Source organism: Amblyomma maculatum, unplaced genomic scaffold (assembly GCF_055883805.1).
Source record: "Amblyomma maculatum isolate TAMU_Amacu unplaced genomic scaffold, ASM5588380v1 scaffold_99, whole genome shotgun sequence".
Taxonomy (NCBI): domain Eukaryota; kingdom Metazoa; phylum Arthropoda; class Arachnida; order Ixodida; family Ixodidae; genus Amblyomma; species Amblyomma maculatum.
Window position 1 is genome coordinate 48,432 of NW_028146824.1, and position 25,796 is coordinate 74,227.

At 46.5% G+C, this 25,796-nt stretch overlaps 1 protein-coding gene across 1 annotated transcript in view; it reads left to right on the top strand.

Annotated features, from left to right (window-relative positions):
- The window catches only part of LOC146170651 (uncharacterized), a 63,145-nt gene extending 42,216 nt beyond the window's left edge, over positions 1-20,929 (top strand). The window contains exons 4-5 of the mRNA XM_084586869.1: positions 12,790-12,885; positions 18,599-20,929. Coding sequence (XP_084442995.1) covers positions 12,790-12,885; positions 18,599-18,762 — 260 coding nt within the window. The 3' untranslated portion in view covers positions 18,763-20,929. The remainder of the gene's footprint in view (positions 1-12,789; positions 12,886-18,598) is intronic.
- The last annotated feature ends 4,867 nt before the right edge of the window (positions 20,930-25,796 follow it).

Consider the following 25,796-nt stretch of genomic DNA (forward strand, 5'->3'; position numbering starts at 1 on the left):
GAAGTGAGGTTAGGAGGCCGAATGAGGCAGATAGTGCAGTGAAGGATGGACATGCACTGTGTTATATATATATATATATATATATATATATATATATATATATATATATATATATATATATATATATATATATCTGCAGACATCATATAGGAATTGTATGACGGACAGGCAGTACTGCTTTACCTTCGGAAACTAAACAAGTCAGTTTTTCGTACAGCGGTCAGATGTTTACTCTGCTGGCCTAAGTGGGGCGGCGAGTGACGGTGAGATGGTGAACGTCGCTTACGGATCGGCCTGTGGACGTTCTCTCAGAGGGTCTGGCGGAGCAGATGGTTGATGATGGCCGATAGCAGCGTAGTTCTGACTATATAGAGACTGGTTATACGTGTTCTCCCGACGAAGGTCCCAGTAGTGATGTCGCTGTTCCCCCATGCGCCGGCGGCAGACTCGAGCGACATTGCCATGAATTCCGCCGTAGACGCAGACCAGTGTGGGTGAATTCTGTCGCCATTGAGTAAAAGAAGTTGGCCCGGAGACAGGAGTGGGGGGGGGGGGATGCGAGGCGGCGGCTAGGTTAGGCTTCAGAGAACTGATAAATTAAAGCTCAATAGGTAGGAGGCGGAGTCACAGCAACTTCAGCAGCCGCTGTTATCGATGTCAGCGCTTGAGGTCTCGCACCACGCTTCCTGCAGATCTGCAACCGTTAAAAGGACCATCGGTGTTTTTTGAAAAAGTTGGTATTTAATTTCTCGGCCCATTTACAAACTCTTCAGAAGTAAGCCGCTGGATTACAGTCTGTGTGGAGTATTCGACAAGCTATGTGGAGACTGTAGCACCTCGTGTACACCAAGCTAGTGATGTATCGTCGTTTATGCTGCATTTGATTATTCTTCATCATGGTGCTCCGTGTGTTATCATCAGTGACTGCGGATGGCAGTTCACCTGCGAGATTGTAGAGGAATTACTTCGACTCTACGGCTCTACCTACCTCCACTGCACATTTTACCACGTACAGACCAACGCTGTATCTAAGGACACAAACCGCACCCTCGTCAAATTGCTGTCCATGTATGTTACTTCGGACAACCGAAACTGCCATTCGTGGCATACGCGTACAACACCGCGAAGCATGAGATCTCTAGCTATTTCCCTTTCTATTTGCTTTACATTAGAATGCCCCGCCCGTTTTAGACATAATATTCCCCTTATCACCTCATGATGACCCTTCAGTCTATTAGATTGTATGTACCGCTGAGAAAGCTCGTCTCCTGGACCACTTGCGCACTTTTCCCTCACGCTCAGGCCACAAATTCTCCTGAAGCTTTCGTGTAACTTTGGACACCCTCATGCAAGGGAGGCTTGCACCAGAAGTTTTTGTTCAGGTACTCTGGCCCCTTCGTCGTAGTTAATTGATATGCTTAGTGAAGTATGTGATAGCCAAAGTCACTGTCCACAATCATCGCACCCACACCACCAAAGTGGCCCTAACGTATCGTCTTAAGTGCTGCTTGCGTCGTACAACCTCACTTGCTCAGTGACGAGCTTCAACTACAACGAAGGCAATATAGGCGGAAGCAACGTTCAAGTCAGAAGAGGAGACAGGCGAAGCGTGAAGGACATTCGCCTGGCTACTGATACTGCCTTGAGTCCATCCCCCAGCCTTTGCTGTTCCTCGTGCACTTCATCCTCTTCACAATTACCTGCGGGACGAAAAGGAGCCATTCTGGCGACTTACGGCGTGAGCAAGTCGGCAGAGTCGTAATAGGGTTTGAGGCGCTGGACGTGAATAATCTCGCGTCCGCGCCGGCGTAGATCATGGGACGGCGTAACAGGTTCCACCACATAATTAACCGGAGAAGTGCGCTCCAGAACTCGGTATGGGCCATGGTATTTAGCAAGAACTTTTGAAGACAGTCCAGGAGCATTAGAATGTATCCACAGTTACACAAGAGCGCCAGACGAGAAGTCCAGTGTTGAGTGTTGGCTGTCATCGTTGGATTTATAGCGGTACTGGGTGTTAGCCGTGAATTCACGGCCGATTTGTCGACAGTCTTCCGCATACTGAGCCACTTGAGACGCAGGAGTATACTCTGATATGTCTGGCTGATACGTGAGTATGGTGTCGATTGTAGCAGAGGGGCGATGGCCGTAGAGGAGAAAAAAAGGAGAGAAGCCAATAGTAAAACCCATTCGCAGCACGCATAAAACAACGACAGAAAGAAAACACACACGACAGGACGAATGCTGCCAGTAGTAGACTGCGTTCCGGTATTGTATGCGTACGTGACATACGGAAGGACGAGGTCCCAGTTTGAGTGGTTGGAGGGGACGTACATAGAGAACATGTCGCCAAGGGTACGATTGAAACGCTCAGTGAGGCCTTTACTCTGGGGATGACAGGCGGAGGTGGTTCTATGAATAATGTTGCACTTGGTGAGCAAGGCTTTCAGAACATCACTCAAGAAAACGCGTCCTCTGTCGCTGAGCAGCTCTCGAGGTGCGCCATAGCAAAGAACAAATCGCTGCAAAATGAAGGAACCTACTTTTGACGCTGTGGCAGATGGAAGTGCGGCGGTTTCTGTATACCTCGTGAGATGATTAACGGCTACGATAGCCTAGCGGTTACTGGCCGCAGTGTAGGGAAGCGGCCCGTACAGATCAATACCGACGCGGTCTAAAGGGCGTGGTGGGCTGGGTAACGGCAGCAACTCTCCAGCAGAACGTTGAGGAGATGGCTTGCGACGTTGACAGTTGAGGCACGAGCGAACGTACTTGAGTACGAAGGTTTACATGCCCCGCCAGTAGTAACGCACCCGGAGACGAGTGTATGTCTGGAAGACGCCCGCGTGACCGGATTACGGGTCAGCGGATTGCGGACGTCCGGATTGCGGGACGTCCACGAAAGGAAAACACAGACCGTCGAACAAGCTTGGTACTCACCTACACGAGTAACCCCCCAACATGAACAAGATCCTAAAGAAACATTTCAACATTCTAGAACAGAGCTAACGTCTCTCCAATATTTTCACGACTCCTCCCCAGGTTGTCTACAGACGACCGAAAAACATCCGCAACATCCTAGTCCACTCAAAAATTGGTAATAACCCGCGGTTGGGGTGCCGGCCTTGCGGAAAGAGCAGATGCCAGGCGTGCAGGCACATGCAGACATCAAGCTGCGCAACAAGCACAGCGTCAAACGTTAAGTGGAGTACATGGTAACTTTGATAGCGATGCCTCAAACGTTATATATCTCCTAGAATGCGGTGTATGCAGCACGCAGTATATTGGCCAGAGAGCTACCCTTCTACGAATGCGGTTTAATAATCACCGTGCTCATGTCCGCTCTCTGCCCAACCTTCCTTTTTCAAAACATATTGTCACGGTGTTGGCGACAGGGGGTAGATTAACAGAGCCGGTACAGGTAGAATCACACGGTCCAATGTTTAGATACGTCCTGCGAGTCCGGAGCCGATTCACTTCAACGTCGTCTTTCACTCTGAGCGCCCCCTGGCATTCCTCCCTCCTTAAGCGTAACGCACACAGTTACACGTGCACACAAGCGTACAAAAGCAACCTCCCCCCCTCAAAAAAAAGTTTGTAGATGTAGTTTTTCAGTCACCGTGCAAAGTACGGCTTCAGTCGCAAGACATGAACTGTCTCTGGACGAGGTAGCCGACGGCCTGTGTGCTCTGATCCATCCGGGAGCACCTCGTAATTGACGTTACTGATGCGTCGCACGATTTTATACGGTCCGAAGTAGCGGCAAATTAGCTTGTCTGAAAGGCCGCGGCGTCGAACAGGAGTCCACACCCACACCTGGTCCCCGGTGTTGTAGGAAGCTTGTCTGTGGCGGAGGTTGTACCGGCGTGAATCCCTGTCCGGTTGCTGGGTGATGTGGACGCGTGCTAGTTGGCGTGCTTGCTCAGCATCTTGGGCAAACTGCTCGGCGTCAGAACAAAGTTCGGTATCTGTTTGGTAAGGGAGCATTGCGTCCAGCATCGTGCGAACCTCCCTGCCGTAAACGAGGCGAAACGGCGTGAAACGTGTAGTCTCTTGGACTGCCGTATTGTATGCGAACGTCACATATGGTACGATCGCATCCCCAAGTCTTGTGCTGGGCGTCGACGTACATCGCCAGCATATCCGCGATGGTCTTATTAAGCCTTTCCGTCAGCCCATTGGTCTGCGGATGGTAAGCAGTAGCTTTTCGATGCGCCGTACCACTGAGATGAAAGACTTCGGCCATCATTTTTGAAGTAAAGGCAGTCCCTCTATCAGTAATAATACAGGTAGGAGCACCGTGCCGTAGTATGATCTGGTGTACAAAGAAATGGGCAACTTCAGACGCTGTACCACTAGGTAACGCTTTGGTCTCGGCATAGCGAGTCAGATAGTCTGTGGCGATGATTATCCAAAGGTTGCCACCAGAGGACCGAGGGAAAGGACCGAGAAGGTCCATGCCGACTTGATCAAATGGTGCTCGTGGTGGTATTATGGCCATGAGGAGGCCCGCAGGCTTTGATTGCGGAACCTTCCGACGCTGACATTGCCGACAGCTCTTGACATAGCGCTTAACAACAGTGGCAAGGTTGGGCCAGTAGAATGTCTGTCGTATCCTAGCAAGTGTGCGAGAATAGCCCAAGTGGCCAGATGTTGGTTCATCGTGGCACGCGGAAAGGATTTCCTCTCTCAGAGCTGTGGGTACCACGAGGAGGTAGGTTCTTGACTCGGATCTAGAGTTCTGCTTATAAAGCACACCACCTTTCAGGCAGAAAGTTGAGAGGCTCCGAGAAAAGCACTTAGGTATGGTGGCTGGCTGACCTTCTAAATAATCAATCAGTGCTCGTAAATCTGGATCTGCACGCTGCTGATGTGACATATCGGAAGCATCAACAGCTCCGAGGAAACTGTCAGCGTCATCCGTGTCTGGTGGAGCGAGCTCGACAGGCGCGCGGGAGAGCGTGTCAGCATCTTCATGCTTAAGTCCGGACTTATAAACAATAGTGAGATCGAACTCCTGTAGGCGAAGGCTCCATCGCGCCAGGCGGCCGCATGGGTCACGCAGGTTGGCCAGCCAACACAAATAATGGTGGTCAGTGACAACTTTAAATGGGCGACCATAAAGATAGGGGCGAAATGTCGCAGCAGCCCAAATAATGGCGAGGCATTCGTTTTCAGTAGTTGAATAGTTCGTCTCGGCGCGGGATAAAGTACGGCTGGCATAGGCGATGACTCGTTCAACACCCTCTTGACGTTGCACGAGAACCGCCCCAAGGGCAATGTTACTGGCGTCGGTGTGTATTTCTGTCTCCCCCTGCTCATCGAAATGGGCCAGAACAGGCGGCGATTGGAGACGGAGACCTCGTTGCCTGCGGCTAGTGCGGTGAACGGGCGTTTCCACGAATATATGACCAGCACTCCTGCTTAGCGTAGGGGTACGGGACATCAAACCTGACCTCCACCAGATTTGTCACGGTGTTGGCGACAGGGGGTAGATTAACAGAGCCGGTACAGGTAGAATCACACGGTCCAAGGTTTAGATACGTCCTGCGAGTCCGGAGCCGATTCACTTCAACGTCGTCTTTCACTCTGAGCGCCCCCTGGCAATATCAACAAGAAACAGCACTCATTCGACTCAGTCAAACTAACAGTTCTTCAGGGGGATTCAATAATAGACGGGAACAGGAGCAGCGTGAGTCATACTTTACTTATAAGTTAGGGACAATTAATACTGTGATAAATGAAAACATTGAGGCAATGTCTACTGTACCAGCCCTGCAAGTTTAATGCTTAGCTCATATATCAATCATTATCCCTTGACAGTTTTCCTCGGGTTGTTTTCTTCCCCCTCTCCCCCCACTTTTTATTTGTATTTTTCCCTCTTCTTTGATACCCTTCATATCCTACTTCTCGTAAAAACCTTCTTCATGCTTGGCGCTCACATCTTTTATCGAAAACCTCAAAGTATTTCACCATTCTACTGTCCCTCATATATTTTTTTCTTTTCTTTCTTTGAGGTTCATCTCTCACCGCGAGTTGCTTACCGCTCTAAGCAGGCTCGAAATTTACTCGCCGCTGTCAGGTTCTTCTAACCGGCAATGCCCACCCGGTTGTGGCGTTTTTTTTCTTTTGTTTTTTGCCTTTTCATCCTGTTGGGCCGCGGGTCGGAGCAAGGGTGGGGAGGATAACAGGTACAGCAGAGAAAAAGAAAAAATCTTCAAAGCCAAGGCCTTGACCATTCATAGTTAGCAACTTCCCGCAAAAACCTCCTTCACACTCCCATATTTTAGTGAGAACGGCAAAAACTTTTTTCACCATCTGCAGCGAACAGGTTTCCCCACCTGTTTTTTTTTTCTTTTTTTTCCCCCGAGGTTGTTCCGCGGCTGCCAGTATTGTGTACAGATGACTCCCGGCGGCCGGTGACTTGGGTGGATCACCCTTTGGGCCTAGTCTGCTCTCCGCACGTGTGTGTATGTGTGTGTTGTGCGTGCCCAGCTGGTTCACCTGTTTGTGCCCATATTCTGTTTCTATCACTTCTTGCCAACATTGTAATAAGACGAACAAGAATCATGTACCCTCAGTGTTGAGAAAGGCAGGGCTCCTGCCGAAACGTCGACTCCAAATAAACTTGGAAACAGTATGAAGCAATTTTTCACTTCTATGTAACCTCTAACAACCAAGTACGTCTATTTACTTATGCTATATATATATATATATATTGTGGAAGAAGGCCAGGTCGAGACGGCAAAGCAAGGGATGCCATGTCTGGCGTTTTACTCCGATGACAAAAACCAGGCGCGCGCTTCGGGACGATGATGATGGTATGTACAAATGAAAGAGGAAGATCCTGGCATGTACAATATAAAGAACGTTCACAGAAGGCTCGCACAATCTGCCCGGGGGGTCGGAAGCGGCCAGCCTGGCCGCTCCTAACTAACCAATGCATCGCGGCGCACAAATGGTTTCAAGCGAAACACGTGAACAATTTCAGTTCCAAGATGGCGTCGATCAGCTGGGGGATTAACAGGCGTCACTTTGTAGTTCACTGGGGAAGTTTGGCTTATGACCTTATAGGGACCTACGTAGCGGTGGTGGAATTTGTCACTAAGGCCAGGGGTGCGCAATGGTGTATAAAGCAGTACTTCGTCACCAGGACAAAAAGAGACCACTCGATGTGTAGAATCATAGCGAGTCTTGCGGTCTTCCTGGCACGCTGCCGTGTTGAGGCGGGCAAGATGACGGCATCTGGCCAAACGAGATAAAAATGGTCAGGTACTGACGTGGAGTAGTCGGGCGTAGAGAAGAAGGAAGCGTCGAGGATTGCAGTGGGAGGACGGCCATAAACAAGTAAAAATGGAGAGTAACCGGTAGTTCGCTGTACTGCTGTATTATAGGCGAATGTGACGAATGGTAGAACAGTATCCGAATTTCGATGATCTGGTGTGATGTACATGGATATCATGTCCGACAAGGTGCGATGAAATCGTTCAGTGAGACCGTTAGTCGGGGGGTGGTAGCTTGAGGTTGTCTTATGAAGGGTGGATGACGCGTGAAGAACTTCGGCAACGACTTTCGATAAGAAGGCTGTACCGCGGTCACTTAGGAGCACCCAAGGAGCGCCATGATGCAATACAATTGATTGCAAAAAGAAATTTGCTACTTCTTCAGCGGAACCAGTCGGTACAGGTGCTGTCTCAGCGTAGCGTGTGAGGTGGTCGAGAGCCGTTATAATCCAATGGTTGCCCCCATCGGAGAGAGGTAGGGGACCATATAAGTCGATGCCGACTACGTCGAATGGCGTGGCGGGACAAGTAAGAGGTTGTAGAAGGCCAGCGGGCGAAGAAGTCAGCCGTTTGCGACGTTGGCACAGAGGGCAGGATGCGACGTATTTGGCAACGGTGGAAGATAAGCCAGGCCAAAAGAATCGTTTTCTCACGCGGTCGTAGGTTTTGTCAAAACCAAGGTGACCTGCAGTAGCGTCATCGTGGAGAGCCGCCAGTATACGTGGGTGAAGCACACGCGGCACGACTGGGATCTAGCAAGTTCCATCAGGGCAATACACATATCGGAGTAGGGTGCCATCTTCGAGCTTGAAATTGCGAAGCTGTCGGCGAAGCCTAGCATTGGGTGGGTCCGAAACGCCGATAAGGCGGTCGATAATAGGACGGCAGTAGGTATCGGCTAATTGCTGTGAGCGGAGAGCGTGCTTGTTCTCAGAGTCGTCAAAACAAACGGTTGTGATATACGTCTGGCAAAGAAACGGTCGGCTCTGGTCAGAGGTGGTAATGCATTGGGAAGAAAAACAGCAAGTTGATTCCGAAAGGGGACAGCGAGAGAGAGTGTCGGCGTCATGGTGTTGGCGACCAGATTTATAAGTGACGTCGAAATGGTATTCTTGCAGGCGTAGAATCCAGCGGCTAAGTCGACCTGTCAAATTTTTGAGTGTAGGCAACCAGCAAAGAGCATGGTGGTCGGTCACAACTGTGAAATTCCGACCGTATAGGTAAGGGCGAAATTTTTGGCCAGCCCAGACGACGGCAAGACACTCCTGCTCGGTAATGGTGTAGTTTTTCTCAGCTGGAGTCAAGGTCCGACTGGCAAAGGCAATCACTTTCTCACGCGAGGTTGCATCACGCTGCAGAAGTACAGCGCCAAGACCGCGACCACTGGCATCGGTGTGCAGGATAGTTGGAGCGTTGTCACTGAAGTGGCCAAGAACAGGATCTGATGTAAGGGCCTGCTTTAGGTCATTAAAAGCAGTTTCGCACTGTTCAGTCCACACGAAAGGGCTGCGTGCTTTAAGTAGCTCATGAAGTGGTGCAGCAATAGTTGCAAAATGCCTTATAAAACGCCGGAAATAAGGCGCGAGGCCGAGGAAACTGCGCAAATCTGCAGTCCGTTGTGGACGAGCAAAGTTCAAGACCCCGATAATTTTTTCAGTATCTGGGCGAATGAAGTCATGGCTGACCAAATGTCCCAATATTCTAATTTCCTTCTGTGCAAAGTGGCACTTCTTGGTGTTGAGCTGAAGGCCTGCCGAAGCGAGACAGGTGAGGACTTCATTCAGACGCGTGAGATGGTCATTAAAGGTTGCCGAAAAGACAACAATGTCGTCCAAGTAACACGAACAGGTTCTCCATTTTAGGAGACGATCATTCTTTCAAATGTCTCTGGTGCGTTACAAAGTCCGAAAGGCATAACATTAAATTCGTAAAGGCCATCGGGTGTTGCGAAAGCGGTTTTTTCTTTGTCGTCCTCGTGCATAGGTATTTGCCAATAACCTGAGCTGAGGTCCAAGGTCGAGAAATATTCGGAGCCTTGGAGAGAGTCAAGGGCGTCATCAATTCGCGGCATTAGATATTACGTCTTTGCGGGTAATTTTGTTGAGTGCGCGGTAATCAACACAAAAGCGTACCGAGCCGTCCTTTTTTTCACTACCACTACTGGGAAGGACCATGGGCTTGTTGAGGGACGAATTATATTGCGATGGAGCATGTCATTTACATTTTCTTCAATTACTTTTCGTTCAGAGAGGAAAACCCGATAAGGCCGTCGGCGAACGGTAGAGTTACCTTCAGTAATGATGTGATGGTGCGCAACACTAGTCTGTCCCAGTGGTGTGGAAGTGGCATCAAAAATGGCTTGGTGGTGTCGAAGCAATGTCAGCAGTTCTTGGCGTTGGTTCGGCGTTAGTTTAGGATTAATAGTCTGCGAGAACAGAAGAGACGTCTGACGAAACACGTTGCTGAGGCGGAGGGGCGGTGAGCACCATCGGGGAAAAAAGTTGAACAGCCACCATGCAATGCAGAGAAGTTCCTTTTGGGAGCACGAGGGATTGACGTGAAGTGTTAGTGGCCACTACTGTCGCTGATCCGTTGTGGAACCGGACAAGGCTTGACGGGAAGGCGATGCCGCGTGCAAGATGACTATATGATGCTGCTATGAGTACGTCCCCGTCACATATGTGGTAAGAAAAAACAGTAAGCAGTTTTTCGCACTGATGAGGCAAAACAGTATCAGCGGCGGCAACGAGGGGATGATGTCGTTCAGAAAAGTCAGATGAAAAATCGCAGTCATATGGATAACACGCTCACCACAATAAATTAACGCTGAAGCGGTTGACAAAAAATCGCATCCAAAAATCATCAGATAGGCACAAGGTGAGAGCACAGCAAACTGCACATGATGGCGGATGCCGTCGATAACAACTCGTACGGTGCACTTCGCTGAAGGGTGCAAAGGGACCTCATTGGCTCCACGGAATTCAGGCCCATCATATGGTGTTGTCACTTTTCGCAAACGGTAGCACAAATCAGCGTGAATGACAGAAATTGCAGCCCCTGTATCAATCAAAGCTTCGACCGGTAAACCTTCCGCGATAACAGCAATCACATTATACGGACGATCAGGAGGACTTTTAGTAAGTTCGCAGAGTGCAGTTGGACCTCCGGAAACTGCAACACTTAGTTTTCCGGATGGCGGACAGGGATAGTGGTTGCGGGGCGGAGAGGGGAAACTGAGCGGCGGTATGGGGAAAGGGACCGGCGTCGGGATACATGGGCGCCATTTGGTTCAGACGAGGATACCGGCGTTGGAGAGGATCGACGAGGTGGGCTGGGAATAGGTCGCCGCTGATAACATGAGGGTACGTCACTTTCGAAGGCGTCGTAACCACGCCGCTCGTTTTGAATGCGTGGACGACAGAAGAGGGATATATGCCCTCGGATTCCACAATAGTAGCACACTGGGCGAGAGGGGCGCCAAGGTGCGTAATAGCGTGGCGTAGGCTTAGCCGTCGTAACGGCGTTGATGTGGTTGTAGGGCGGTACCAGTTGGGGCGGCGGAACAAACGAAGGGGGTGATGCTGCGACGTGTGCGTAAGTCGATGCTGGGCGGGATGCAGTCGGACACCATAAGCCGAGTGATTGTTGCCAGCTCATCTTTAATGATGTTGCGGAGACCGGCGTCATTAGAAGGTACTGAAGAATGATCGCACCCGTGTTGACAGACAGGCTTGAGGGCTTGGAGCTCCTCCCGGATGATGGCTCGAATCAGTGCCCGCAGATCTAGGTCAGCAGAGGTCGAGCCAGTAGCAATGCCGGGCTGCAATCGGGAGGACTGCAGCTGGTCGATACGTTGGCAGGTCGCAATAATGGCATCAAGAGTAGGATTCCGGGCAATCAGGGTGTTATATGCCAGTGAATTAATTCCTTTCAAGATGTGGTGTACGCGTTCAGGCTCCGGCATGGTGGGACTAATACGCCGGCAAAGTGCAAGTATGGCCTCTATGTAAGACGCGTACGACTCATCGGGACCTTGGAGGCGAGAGTCAAGCTTATTCTTCGCGACCTCAGTCCGAACTGCTGGGTCCGCAAAATATTGGCGGAACTGCGGCTTAAACGTGGTCCAGTTAGGGGTTTGGGGTTTGCGGTTAATAAACCAGGTTCTGGCGACCTCAATGAGGTAGAAAGAAACATTAAAAAAATTTAGAGCATCGTCCCACCGGTTGTAGTTACTGCAGCGTTCATAGGTGTCCAGCCAGTCATCGACGTCTTCATCGCGACGACCAGCGAACAGCGGCGGGTCGCGTTGTCGTGTGGGCACAGTCGGAGGGGGTGGTGCAGCCGAGGTAGAGGGCGCTGCCGATTCGTGGGTACTCTCGATAGTCATAACGATGGTGGCAGGCGGTTAACGGCGACCGGAACGTAGCTCCAGCGAGAGGCAGGGCACAAAACAGCAAGGGGATCAAGTCCTATCTCCACCACTTGTGGAAGAAGGCCAGGTCGAGACGGCAAGGCAAGGGATGCCGTGTCTGGCGTTTTACTCCGATGACAAAACCCAGGCGCGCGCCGGAGCCGGCGCCGCGGGACGATGATGATGGTATGTACAAATGAAAGAGGAAGATCATGGCATGTACAAGTTAAAGAACGTTCACAGAAGGCTCACAATATTAGTGAGAATATATATATATATATATATATATATATATATATATATATATATATATATATATATATATATATATGTATGTATCGTTACTTGAATCGTTACTTCGAAAACAGTGAATTCAAGATTCTCTAAAGACGATAGGTAACGTTCTCATCAGTAGCATCTCTACAACAAGGTGCTCGGTTATTTTAGCAACCTTACATCCGCCTATTATAACAGTATAGCTCGTGTCACAGTTATTTTGAATAAAATCCTTCTTTAGACATGCTTTCTTCATTAATTGTTCTGCCCAAATTCATGACAAGCTTGAAAGTTGTCACGCTCATGGAAAACTTCGGAGGATATTTTCTCTATTACACTCAGAAAACTCGCTTTGCAAATGACAGAAAATATAAATATTATTTGTTCCAAAAATGGAATACTTATTGTCATATTTTAGGCACCAGTAATATAGTCAGTCGCCCTCACAGCTTATCGCCCACGATATTAAATTCGCCGTCTTCGAGAATAACAGAAGGAAAAAATAAAAATTACCTCTGGATGTGCGTTCGATTAAAGTTCATTACCGATCATTTTTCTCATTCTCTATTTAGCAATAACATTTCTGCTGACTCATGTCTCTATTAACATATGATTTATCAAATAATGAACTATTTCATCCTGCCCCAACCACCAGGCTGTATCGTTCGAGTGTTGCATTCATGACGTCTGCCAACTTTCATTAGACTACGAACAGTAGCGAACAGGGGCATCTGTGACAAAAGGAAGAGTGAGTGAGGAAATCAACTTTATTGTCCGACAGAAATAAAAAAAAATATTTCTGATACTTTTTACACGCAGGTCAGGCATGGGAACATCTGTTTCGCCAAAAGTTCGATTTCCCTGTGCTCTATGCGGATCACAAATGTCTCATCACCGGATCTTACGTTCTTACAGGTATTTGACTAGTAGGTCTTACAATTAATCGCGCGAGCAGCAAAATGAAATTGACAAGAAAAATTAGTATGGTGGGTTGCTCCCGTTTGATTATTTTATAATCATATTTCTAGCGTCCTAGCATGCTTTCAGATATTTTTAAATTTCATGCCAAAATCCGGTCTGAGATGACATTTTGAAATTCGTATCTATTAAAGAGTAAATTAGAAAACGCTCTAAGAACCGTGCAGCAAAAAAAAAAACGAGGTGAAAAGCCGCTGAATGTAACGTGGCTATCCTCTAAAGCTATCGTCTCATACACACCAGCGCATGGTTCCAGCACTATCCAGGGTAATTCTCTCGTGCGTTTTTTTCTTGTGGTGGATTTAGAACAGTTCAATTGTGTTTTCCGCTTTAGCTCCGCCAAAACGAACAAGCCTACTTACCTGTTTTCACCATTTTGTGCTCAAGGTTAAGCACGGAGTGTAAAACCTCAAAAGAAAAAACAGGATTAAAAATTTTATGTTAATATTCTATCTACTCAGCAAGCATACCATCTATAACATGCGGCTGAAATTTCAGTCAGGTGTTTTACCCTATAATGGTGCGTTAGGGCATGTGATCGGCATAGATTAATTTGGTGCGGTCTAATCTTAAGGACAATTCCTGAGAACGAGCAGCTTTGCGTTTTACGCCTCTTCTCTCTTCAGCAGCATCGAGACAAACGCTTTGACAACACGAATTATATTATTCTAATATATTTCGTCCCACCTCACCTGTTTTGTATTTCTGCCACGCCTGACTGCTATTTATGCTCTTTTCACGTTGTTTTTAAATGGTAAAGCATCATTCGTCTTTTTCACGCCCGTGTAAACATGTAAACCGACTTAAATTCAAAATAAACTGAGAGGAGTATTGAAATGATTACGAACTCCCTGCGAAAGAAAACCTGTGTCATGCTCACGTGTATTCAACATGAGTGTCATTTCATTATTCTTCACTAGACCGACTTTGATCTGTTCTGAAATGCAAAGGGACAAATACCCACCATCAAAAAGTCGCATACTTATCGTTGAACAGATTATGTAAAAGAAAGTCCTAATTTAAGGTAAATCGCCGCGGGGACATTGAGTTGAGAGCAGTGTCTCATATTAAAATGATGGCAATGCCAATTCTGAAAAATTTGAACATCTTGCCCTTGAACAATACGATGTTTATTACACCATGGCGTTGGCGGAAGACTGTTCACTTAGTAAAAACCATTAGTTATATGGTCCCCTGTTTGTCCACTGGCGTCACGTTCCTATACTTCAGTGGTTGAATCACAAAAAGTATATATTGCAGTTCTTAGATATTAGCTTTTTTTTTTCTCAAGTGCAATACGAAGCCATGTTGGTGTTTACAAATTCCACAACGCTAGCTCTTGATCTTCAACTCGCACATAAAATTGGTCCCAGTCTTGAGGATCCGTCTTAAGGCCTTTCCATTTCAGGTTATTTAGCAGGAAAGCGTAGAACTGTTTTCTCACTGAACGTTATAGAAAAATAGGCGAGCGCCGTAAAATCGGCACTTGAGCTAAATCTCTTTATCGTCAGATGGTCTTTTAACTAACCGGTGCTGCCCATTGAGGGGCCCAATCAAAACAGTAAATCTTCGAGCCTTCCTCAGCTCAGAGCAATAGATTTGCTTTCATCTACGCGAAAAAAATTCTTGCTTTTAGCTCTAGAGTCGTGTGCATAACATTCTACTTCTTAGCCCTAAAATTACAGGCAACAGAGCACGCGACTTCATGAATGTTATACATTCAGAGCTTTTTTGTTTTCCCTATATAGATGTGTTATTTGCCCTAGTGCTTCTCTGAACGGTGTTATACTTCAAGAAATAGTTAAACGCTTTTCAACCCACCTGAAACCATATCAACCCATCATGTTTGAGCAGCGCTGCTTCCTGTAGCGCTTGGAAATATAATAAACAAAGAAAAAACTCACTGGTAAGGTGTCTTATGCAGTTTATGCAGCTTGGAAAGAAGGTCGAAAAATTAAATAGCACCAGAAATGGATGAAAACAACACCAAAGTAATTTTTAGCACCATATTCGAAATTGCAAAAAGCAGCAAATAATGTTTTATACTCTCAATGATGATTACACTCACTCAACGCTCTACTGAAATTAAAATATGAATTCAACTTAGCACCCTGTCATATGGGACTTATGTATGCCCGCTATACTTCAACGGGTTAAGCAAAACCGTTAAAAGGCAATCGTGGTAGTCGTTACGATTTCCGTCTGCATCTATCATAAACCATGGCGCCTTTTCGCCACATCGGCACAAATTTCTTTTTCTTTTAATGCAAGCGGTAACTTCACGAGTGTTCAGAACTATACGCTATACATTCGGTGGTGAGATGGGAAGCCTTTTAACGCGGTCAGCGAGCGCTCGAGCAGCCACTGCGTCGCTTTTTTGCACAAAGATAATGTTTATTTCCTTCCTTGCATCATCTCTGGGTGACCGCGCTGTAATCTTTGCAGTCCCATATGTAGTGTCATAAAGAGTAATAATACTGCTTGTCCTGGTAGCCATGTTTAGTTTTTATACTTAGCGCTCTCCAAGCCGCTTCCCCACTCAACACGGATACCATGGAGTAGCTTAGAAGCCAACTTGAGCTTTGTCATTTGCGAGAGCTTTAGGAAAATAAAAAATCTAGCCGCCAGCGTTTTCCCAACAAAGCCGAGACAAGAAGTTATGGTTCGCTGACACTTGCATCTGCCGTGTTATCAGAGAGATTTCTGGTGTCTTTCTGGCTGCCACGCACGCACGCACGCACTGGTATGCTTCATACTGAGTGCATGGAGCGGAAGCTTGGATATTCCATGACACAATATCCAAATGATGCATAAATGATGTGTTGCTGTCAATACAGAACGAAGCAAGTGATTATCATGCGCAAATAACTATCACTAAAATAATTCCCTAAAAAGAAAAAAAGATATTGGTCTTACAAATGTAGGGGATACTCAAATAAAGCGGCTTCATGATGGGAATGGCAAGAAAGATGAAGCAGAATGGTCTTCTGGATTCGAAAATTATTTGCAATAGTAATATATAAGAAAGTTATGCACACTCCACAGCACATAAATTGATAGGACCTGTGGTCATTTTCTCTGTATATCTTTGAGCCATGATTCAGGCACAGCAGGTGGGACTACGGAATGACAGTTACTGGTGGCACCTGTCCCATGTCGGCCGGAAAGCCGATTGCCTTCTTTGCATTCTTCCGGCGGTTAAACGCGGTGCTGCTTCCATGCTACTGCATGGTCTCACAAGGAAAAAAAACTGATGCGTACAATATCTTTGGTACCAATAGTATCAACGTTGAGGGAGGGAGGCGGAGAGGCGTTTGGTACGCTTGCCGTGTCCTGAAATCTGTACAGTGCTATTGGTACCGTAATAGTACACACAAATTAACCAGCGTAAGGAGATGTCGACGTTGGGTTGTCACATGAATGCGCTAGAGGGAGAGAGCAGACATTTTGTAATATCCACATCTATCCAAGCGGGAGGGGTGGCTGAGTTCGCCTCGCTCCCAAAGCTCCCTCAGCGGGAAGAAATGTGGACTAGCGATTATTATTTGCATGTTTCCATGAGCGAAAAAATATGGACGTTTCTACCTTGTATCTGCGATAACGTCGTCAAGACGGGAGGATAATTCTGAGTTCTACGCATGACACCGTATGCGATAAGGTGCTGATCTCTGCCTTGTACCCATGATTAGGTCAGGAAGAGGGGAGGGCAACTTGGATCAGTGGGAGGGGCGGACGACTCAGCTTTTCAGCCGCGCCTTTATCATTTGGAGGTGACGGATGACGGACAGCAAGCTAAACAATGTGGCACTCCGTAGGTGCTGCAAGTCACGTCCGCGTTGCGCCTGCCATCGTCTCTGAGTAAGCAGCTGCCGCAGTATGCGGTGCACGCACCAGCCTAGTGTTGAGCACCATGTAACGTTGTTACAATGCCCCGACAAAACTGACGCTGACCAAAAGTCCATCGTAAAGATCTTGATTATTTGACCCTTACATACCCAACAGCTGTGAGCGGCACGGGCGTAAAGCCATGCTAAAGATAGGCAGAAGATGTCCTCCAGCAGGACAGGCTGTTTTTATTGGAGCTCCGCGAATAGTAATGCAAAGTACAACAAGCTTCTGTTAGCATGATGTCGAAGTCCTTAAACAGGCAGCCTTTAAGTGCGAATGAAATATTCAATACCACCGGCAGAACAACAGGGGCCATCTTTTCGGATTCAGGAGCTCTATAATCCGTACGTTCATGTAGCTATTACAGGCTCGGTATTAACTCCAAGAAGGCATCTGTATTAACCCTAATACTTTCTTCGGACTAAATGTCCCGCCGGTGCCCATTTCTTCTTGATTTGCACTAGCATCTTAGTCCCTTGGGTTATTTCTCCGACCCATTCTGCATGCTTATTATCTCTTTACGTTACCCCTGGCACTTCTCGTTCTATAACCCTCTGCCTGGCCCTCAACGTAAATATAACCCTTTTAGTTAGCCTCCAAGTTTCAAGCCCATATATGTGAGCAGGATATGCGGTTTTTAATGGAGCTCCGCGGAGAGGCACGCAAGGTACAAGAGGCTTCTGTTGCTATGATGTCCCAATCCTTGAACAGGCAGCCTGGAAGTATGAATGAAATATTCGATACCACTAGCAGACCAACAGGGGCCATCTTTTTGGATTCAGGAGCTCTATAATCCCTACGTTCATGCAGCTACTACAAGCTCGGTATTAACTAAAAGAAGGCATCTGTATTAACCCTAATTCATCTTACTGAGCCCATATTTTATCCGGGTTGTGGAATCATGTGAGAAAATACTGCATTAAAGCAATGTGCCGAGTCTTGGCTTTTTATACATCTTCAATTTGAGGCACAACCTTTTTATTCTATTGTAACTGCAACCGTGACCACAGTGTACTGCAGATATGTCATTTTTATCTGATAGAACATTCTTTTCGGAATGAAATCGCAGACGGGTGTCATGTAAATTTTCCACCTTCACCTTGCCATGGGCAACTTAGCTGCCGCTGTAAATTACATCACAAGCAACTTGATGTAAACAAGCTTCTCTTCTCTTGTAATATCTCTGCGAACTGTGAATCTGATGGGCAGCTATCTGCAGAGAGTTACGCACGCATATGGCTCTCATCGTAAGGTGATGTAGATGTTTGGTGTGCCATTTTCCCTACAATTTTTAGGTTGAATAATTACACCGCACAAAGAAATTAATTATCTCTGTAGAGGTAGTTCACAATGCAAGGCGATGCACGTTTGCAACGCGGGTAACAGGAAAAGCGTGTGTCTCTTTATTGAGACTGAGTGAAACATTGCGTATACATTTCCTTCTGACATTCTAACTACTTGGTTTGGTTTGGTAAAACTTTATTTCCCACAGTAGGGGTCCCGTGGGAAATAACTCGGAGGACACTCGGCTAGGCGCCAGGTGTAGAAGGCAGCTCCCACGTCGGCACAGAGAGCCCGAAGCTCTCGTACCTACTCAGCCAGCGTTGAAATTGTGCTGTTGTCATATACAATTACATAAATCACTACAGTTCCGAAATTGAGTAAATACACGATGTCAATAGACTACAGTTAAAAAGTAATTATTTAGTCATTTTTAGAATATATTTTTTCTAAAATATTTTATTTTCATTTCTTATTCCAGAATGGCAGTTCTGCACCATGTGGGTGTCACAAGAAGCCTTGCAATCTCCACTGCGTCCCTGCAACTACATACTCATTACATTATGTGGAAAGCCAGTATATAATGTCTATACTTACGATTATCTTATGAAGAGCGCCTGTAGAATATTTGGAACCAGTAACTAACGAAGAATGGCTCTCATGTTTTGTCTTGTATGGAGTAAAGGGTCCTGCTGATCGACTTTATGCATGATTAGATGGTGTTTTTAGACTACAGTTTAGGTGCTCTGTTTGCAGTGAAACTTCGAAAATTATTCACTTCCGCTTTTAAACTTGAGCCCCATGACCGGCCCTAAAGCGAGCGCACTTGTTGTTGTTGTTGTTCTCCTCTAATGTGATGGCACATACCCACACAGGGGGATCGGCCAAGAATTGGGGTGCAGAGATATTAGATTTTGAGATGTATAACTACATCGGAAAAAAAATAATAAATGCTAGGGAATAGAAAAGAAAGTGTAAATATGATAAACCAAAATATATAAGAGTAAATACTAACGCACACAGTAGGAGAATAGTAAGATTTATATGTACAGATTAAAACTTGCCGTTGCCCGTTTCTTCGTCTTGCTCGTCCTTAGAAATAACCGCACCTAAAGAGCGAGTCTCCAGATTGTGGACATGGATGCTTTCTCCTGTGATACCACGTAAATAAATTGGGGTTTACGACTGCTTCGCAGCTCTTAGTTGCACAGTCTTGCCGTCAAGAAGTTCCATACCATACAGTTCGCCATCGCTACGGTGCGGGCGTCAGGCTTCGTCTATTCATCAAAGCTATGGAGCTCACTGAGATGCAGCCGAAAAAATATTGTGGGATTCGTTGCACGGACTGATGAAGAGCTAAAGGAAGTGAACCACAACTGTATTCTTTAAAGTAATGGTGGCCATAGGGTGGTCACGGCATGCCCTCCAAGACTATGAAGACCCCGGGAGACACAGGCCCACACAATGGGTCGGGGTTGGATATCCGTGTCGTCATTTTCCTTTGCTTCATTCCACGCGTGAATGGAGGGATCAGGCATGCATTTACTTGTAGGAAGATGGACTCGCAATCCCAAATTATTTGATTTTACATTGTTATTTTGCCCCAAAGGGACAGGTTGGGGTAAAGTTTGAAATAAACATTTTTCAAGCAGTGTATGAATTAGGGAATGCATCGTTTTAAAATTTGGACCACAATACCTGTTGCTCCCTGAATAGTAAGCTGTCCGGTGGTGTATCTGGTCTCCCGAGCTTATAGTGTGTGATGCAATTTTGTATGAGGTGAGAGGCTATTCGAAGTGCTCTAGGACCATGGCGACGTCCAGACTCGGCGGGCGTTTGCCCGAGCGTATGTGTGAACTGTCTGATCGTTGCCTGGGCTCCCTGCGTGTGCTTCAATAAAGGTCACATCACTTCACCTTGTTATAATGCGTCAATGTTGAGTTGTAAGTCCTAGATTCTTCATTTGATATTTTCGAATACAGTATGCTTACAGTCGCTCACAGTAATGATGGCTGGAGTGTAGACTGTAGCCGCTGCAATGGTGGTTTTTCTCGTGGCAAGGATGTTGCAGGTTTTGAGGGGTTTTCACATTAGCTTTGGCGGCCTTACCATCTTTGGTAATGCGACCCCGCGAATAGTAGTCTTATTCTGTTCCTCTTTGATAGAGGCAGCGTTTACACATAAAAAGACCTCGTTGTTTTCGCAAACCTTTGTGCACCCTTCCTCTTGCTTTCCGTCGGTCCTGTCGTGTTTGTGGATTTATGGTTTTGATTAATCCAAGTGAACTGAAGCCACTGTTTCTCCAGCTCATCGTTTTTAGCTACCCTATGTGTGTCTTGTGTATTTCGGGCGGAATTTAAAAACTGCCTTATTCCCTTTTTATATACATATGTCTGCGAGATCTTTCTTAGATGTGCACTGTCTAGTAATGTCACCTTCGTTCGCTGTAATACCCTTTTGCGCTTCTTCTTTCGCATTTCCTAATTGCTGTGAATTTAAAGTCCGAATGCTTTATCATCTAATGATGCATACCTATTTTTTGTCGTGAAGTTGTAGACTTGTTTTCACTTTTCGTTTTTACATCAAGGAAATGAATTCATTCGTACATACTTTGATATCATTAGTCTGTATGCGTGTATAATACTGTTGTTCCACATTTGCACATTTCAATTTTTGTTATTAGAAGTGTGTATGTCGGGTTGAGGGACGTGTACTGCGGCTGCTTTGCAGGGGTTGAGAACTTGTCAAGATGCTGCTGTAGCTCTTTGCCTTGCCTTCCCCATTGTTGATGGAAATAAATGGAATTCTAATAATTAGTGATCATCATGATTCGTGGCCGTGTGTTAGCCGGTTCTGGTAGCGCTCCGTGAAATTTGGTGTAAGAAAGTGCTGTAATGTGCATAAAAATGATCTCATTAGTATTATCAATGAGTGTTGGACTGGGTCAGTAGATTTACATTCGCTGCTGAAGGTGTACTTGTCTAACGTTGTACAGTTTAAAGAAACAATATTCTCCCAAAATTATGAGATATAAATTGAATCCATCATAGCGCCACTTCTCTCTGTCATTTGCCTAACCAGAGGATCCGGGAAGGTATAAGAAACCTAGCCCTGTTTTATGTCACAAAGCGCTTCCAATATGTTAATGACCTTATATTCTGCGCTAATAGCGCTCCCAGCGACAAGCAAGCTAGTAAATAAAACCCTGGAAGAACTTAAGATTTCCAAATCAAGGCTCAAGCTTGCATATAAGAGTTAAAAAAAAACACAGCAAGCTTCACTTCTTTGATCTGGCTTCAACTGTGAGAACTAGCTTGTATAGGGGATACAAAATGCGCAGTGATAATGACATTGCAACAATACGCTCATCCCTCGAGGCTAGTCAAGCCAATCGTGGCAGTCTTCGTTGTTGCTCAGGCTACCAAAACGTGCTGAAGCAACAAGGTGCGATCCAGTTTAAACAATCCCGCTGCAAAGCTCGAACACGCTATTTACTAAATATCAAGGCTAGTAGCTCTCGCAGATAAATTTCTAAAATTGGTCTACATAAAGAGCTAACCCAAAGCGAAGATATGAAGGTATGTGCGCAATAAATACAAACACGAGAGAAGAGGAGATAGGACGGAACGAACGCAATACCGGCCTGCCTTCCCTTCTCTAGTGATCGTCTTGTTTGCGCACATACCTTCCCATCGGCATAATCCAAATCGCCCAACAACGTATCTGCTAACCCATAGTGCAAGATAAAAGGTAGCCTTAGATACTCCTGTACATTCAGTAGCCATCTTGCAAACAAAAATATCAGAGGTTTAGCATGAAAAAAACATGAAATGTAGCAAAATGTACAAAGCATAGATACGCTTAGTAAAGAGATTAATTGTTCTGACGTAGGTTCAAAATGTGGTTAGTCCTCTTTGTCTTGCCTTTTCCTGAATAGAGCGATACAGATGGTTCTGCGATCCCAGATGTTTGCATGAATTCAACTTTATTAATGACAAACTGAAAGTTTGGAGTTTCTTTCATGAATGATCATGCCACACCTTTTTAGCATATCTTGACATTAGGATCGACGTCACCAATTTCAAACTGTTCTTGGGACGTCCGAGAAGAACGGTTTCTTGTGATCATAATAGCAGACGAAGCCGATCTGAATATATACCTCTCTAGGCACTTCTGACTAGCCAGCGATCGAACCCGGGATTGTATTGAGCTGCAAGGTAAACAAGCTGTCCGTAGAGCATGACGGAGGAGCGGAGCGGGACAGCTCGCCCATGCCAAGTGCGTAGCGTGGCGCGCGACCTGATTAGCGGCGAAACAAGGAGGATGGGCCAGTAAAGAGGGCAGGCGCGGCGCGTCAACGCAACACAATACCTATGGCTCGGCGCAACGGCTGTCCTATACGCTTGACCTCTAGCTCGTTGAAGGTAAAACTTCCACGCAAGGAGCTCGCACATTACGTAATGCAGTTTCGCTACATAAACAAAAAAAATGCCGACAATTACGCTACTTCCTATTCCGAAATTTGAATGCAGCTCATTAGTTGCTTCAACGTTTCCATGCATTGAGGCAAAGAATTTGAGCGAGACATGTTTGTAAAATTTCAGACTATTGTTTTTTAGATATATTCGATAGCAACTGGTTCCTCTTCCACTAGTGATAGATCGTGGGCCTTTTTTCCCTATAAATCGCTTAACTGGGTCTAATTAGGTTTCGATGAAGGCGAAACGAAGATGCCTCAGTGTTCTGTGGGACGCTAGAGCACTCCCCAGGTGGTCGAAATTATTAAGGAGCCCTCCACTACGGCCAAAAAAGTATTTCTCCTCGCTCTCACTCCCATCTTCCACTTACTTTACGGCGCATTGAAGGCTTTTTTCTTTTTTTTTCCTTTTAGCCCTGCCGGGGTGGTGCAGTGGTAAGACGCCCGACTACTGTGCCGGAGTACCCGGGTTCGAACCCGACCTCGGCGGCTGCGTTTTGATGGAGGCGAAACGAAGAGGCGTCCGTGTGTTGTGCGATGTCAGCGCACGTTAAAGATCCCCAGGTGGTCGAAATTATTCCGTACCCCTACACTACGGCACCTCTTTCTCTATTTTCACTTTCACTCCCAACCTCCTCCCTTCCTTACGGCGCGGTTGCGGTATCCACAGAACTCAAGTGAGACAGTTACCGTGCCTTTCCCTTCCAATAAATAAATCAGTTTTTTTTTTCTTTTTATGCGAAGCATACTAGCCGCACAACCGAGCTCTTCCACGGCCGTCCTTCGAGCGGCCGTGGCTCTTCTTTGCTGCGCCGCGCGTGGCCGCATAGCTACAACTTTACCTACATCGGCGCACCACGTGATATCACGTCACAACAGCTGTGAAAGCTGGGGCTCGACTCGTGCGCTCGCTTGCGGACGCGCAGCCTCCGCCGGCGGCCTAACTCCCGCTCCTACCACTAGGAGATACTGACGTCACGCAAATGTATAAAAGGTGACGCACTCGTCCAGTCTGTCGAGCAGCGAGATGTCGGCCAGGGAGAGGGCGGTTCGCCAGACCACAAAGCGCAAGTTACAAACAGCCACGGAAACGGGAGAAGAACGAGAAGTACGGCTTGCCAATCGACGTGCAGAGTATGCAGCTAGACGGCAGCGTTCGACAGCCGATGCCGAGGTGAAGGATGAAGCTTCGAGTACTTCTACACGGTTCGAGCGGCGAAATGCTGCCAAACGGAAAATGCGTGCTGAAGACTGATCATCATAGTGTATTTATTGGTTTGAGAAAAATAAAGGAAGAAGCAGAGTAACAAATGAGTTGTTCTTGTCTATGAAATGGCTAACCAGGTATAGCGAGCTAATGTTTTGTCTATGAATGGCTAACCAGGTATAGCCAGGTAATGTTTAATTTTTTAGGCTAGTATGTTTTGCATCCTAGGCTTAGCCATAAGCTAAGCCAGACCAATTTTTTTCACAGAACAGGCGGGCAGACACTGCGGCTTTCCTTTTCCGTGAACAAATTATTTTATTGGCCACAATAATTCATCGAATTAAACCACATAAACCTTAATGTCATTTTCGCACTTTTGGTTTACGCTGTATTCTGTAATACCATTTCATTCTCGATGTACCACGTAATTCCTTTTTCGCAGCGCCGACAAAGTTATGCCCACGCAAAATCAGCCGCAGTTGCAGAGCTGGTTACGAGGGACAACGGTGACGCTGATGTCGAAGCCGCAAAATGCTGGAACGGGCGCGAAAAAGCTGCACTCTAAAATTTCGAGAACTGCAGAATCTACATTGCAGAAATTCGGAAGCATAAGCATTGCTAAAGCTGACGGTGCATCACGCCTGCTCTCATTATGATTGCTAAAATCATTGTCATTATCACTAACTGCAGCCTCATTGTCATCGCAACTCTCATACTGACGGCAAAGAGAATATGATGTGCGGTGCACGAATTTTATGTGTTGGCAAAGTGAGATGAGAGCTCAATGGTGGTGCGACTCTGTATGGCAGGTTACGGGATGCGACCTGTTTAAATCGGCCTTAAGATACTTCTGTGCAATAAAGAAAATAAATTCCCGGGTATGGCAAAGTTGGTTTAAGCATTCTGCTGGGGTTCCAAGAGATGGAGGTTCGGTTACCGGTGGTATGGTGGCTAGAAGACACCATACCGGTGGAGACAGGAGGTCTTAGGAGGTGCAACGTCGACGGTGACACCGCAAAACGAGGAACGGGCGCAATTTGGCATCCGGAGGAGTTTAACGCAACCTGGTCTAGATCTCTACGACAGAAAATATAAATATTGTCTCGTCGCCGCCAAGAGGGCCTCCTGGACGGCCCAAAGTTGGTCGTTGAGGTGGAAGCTGCGCACAGCAGCTGACTGCGTTTTAAAGACTTTCAACAGCACTGCAGAGTCTAGACTAAAGTAGTGCGAAAGCCTGAGCGCTGCACCGGCTTACGGTACATCGTGCGCCCTTGTATACATTTTGCCAGCAAGGCTAGGCCTCAAGCCACACAGCAGAAATTTCTGTTCCTTGGCACGCGTTCACTGAAGGGCGCCTAGGGACGCGGGAAAGTGGGAAATTGGCGGTACGACGTCACTCTTCGTCACGTCCCCTACACCACCATATACATGGCCAGAACATTAGATGAGGAGAGCACGTTTCACGAAATCTCGGTGAGAGATCTCGCGCGCGCTACGTTTTCGCCATGAGCCATAGTCTTTCCTCATATAAAAACTCGTTAGAAATTATTTGCGCAAGTCGGCGTAGCATAAATTAGGAAAATAAATGTATGTGCGTGAAAGTAAAATAAACACATGAGGCTAGAGCAGAGGTGTCTTGAAATGCCAGACGCAAAAAGTTTGGCCGACTTCGGTGAAGTAGTGGGTTACAAGCCACTGTCGCCATGTGGTTACGGGTGTGTTAAGCAAACGGGCTGAAGCCCTAAGGAAGAGCTCAGATAATGTAGGCGTAACTGGTCATAAAAATGCACTGGCAGCAAACTATGGTATTCTCAAATATTGCACACATCAGTTTTATCAAACGGCAGTTATGTAGAAAACAAGATATACGCGTATGTCAACCAGGGAGCTATGAGAGGTTTACTCGATGCAGTGATGAAAGGGAAGGCAGTTGCAATTGAGTGATACGTAATGCTTCACAAACAAGACAATGAAGCCCAATAAAAGTAATAACAA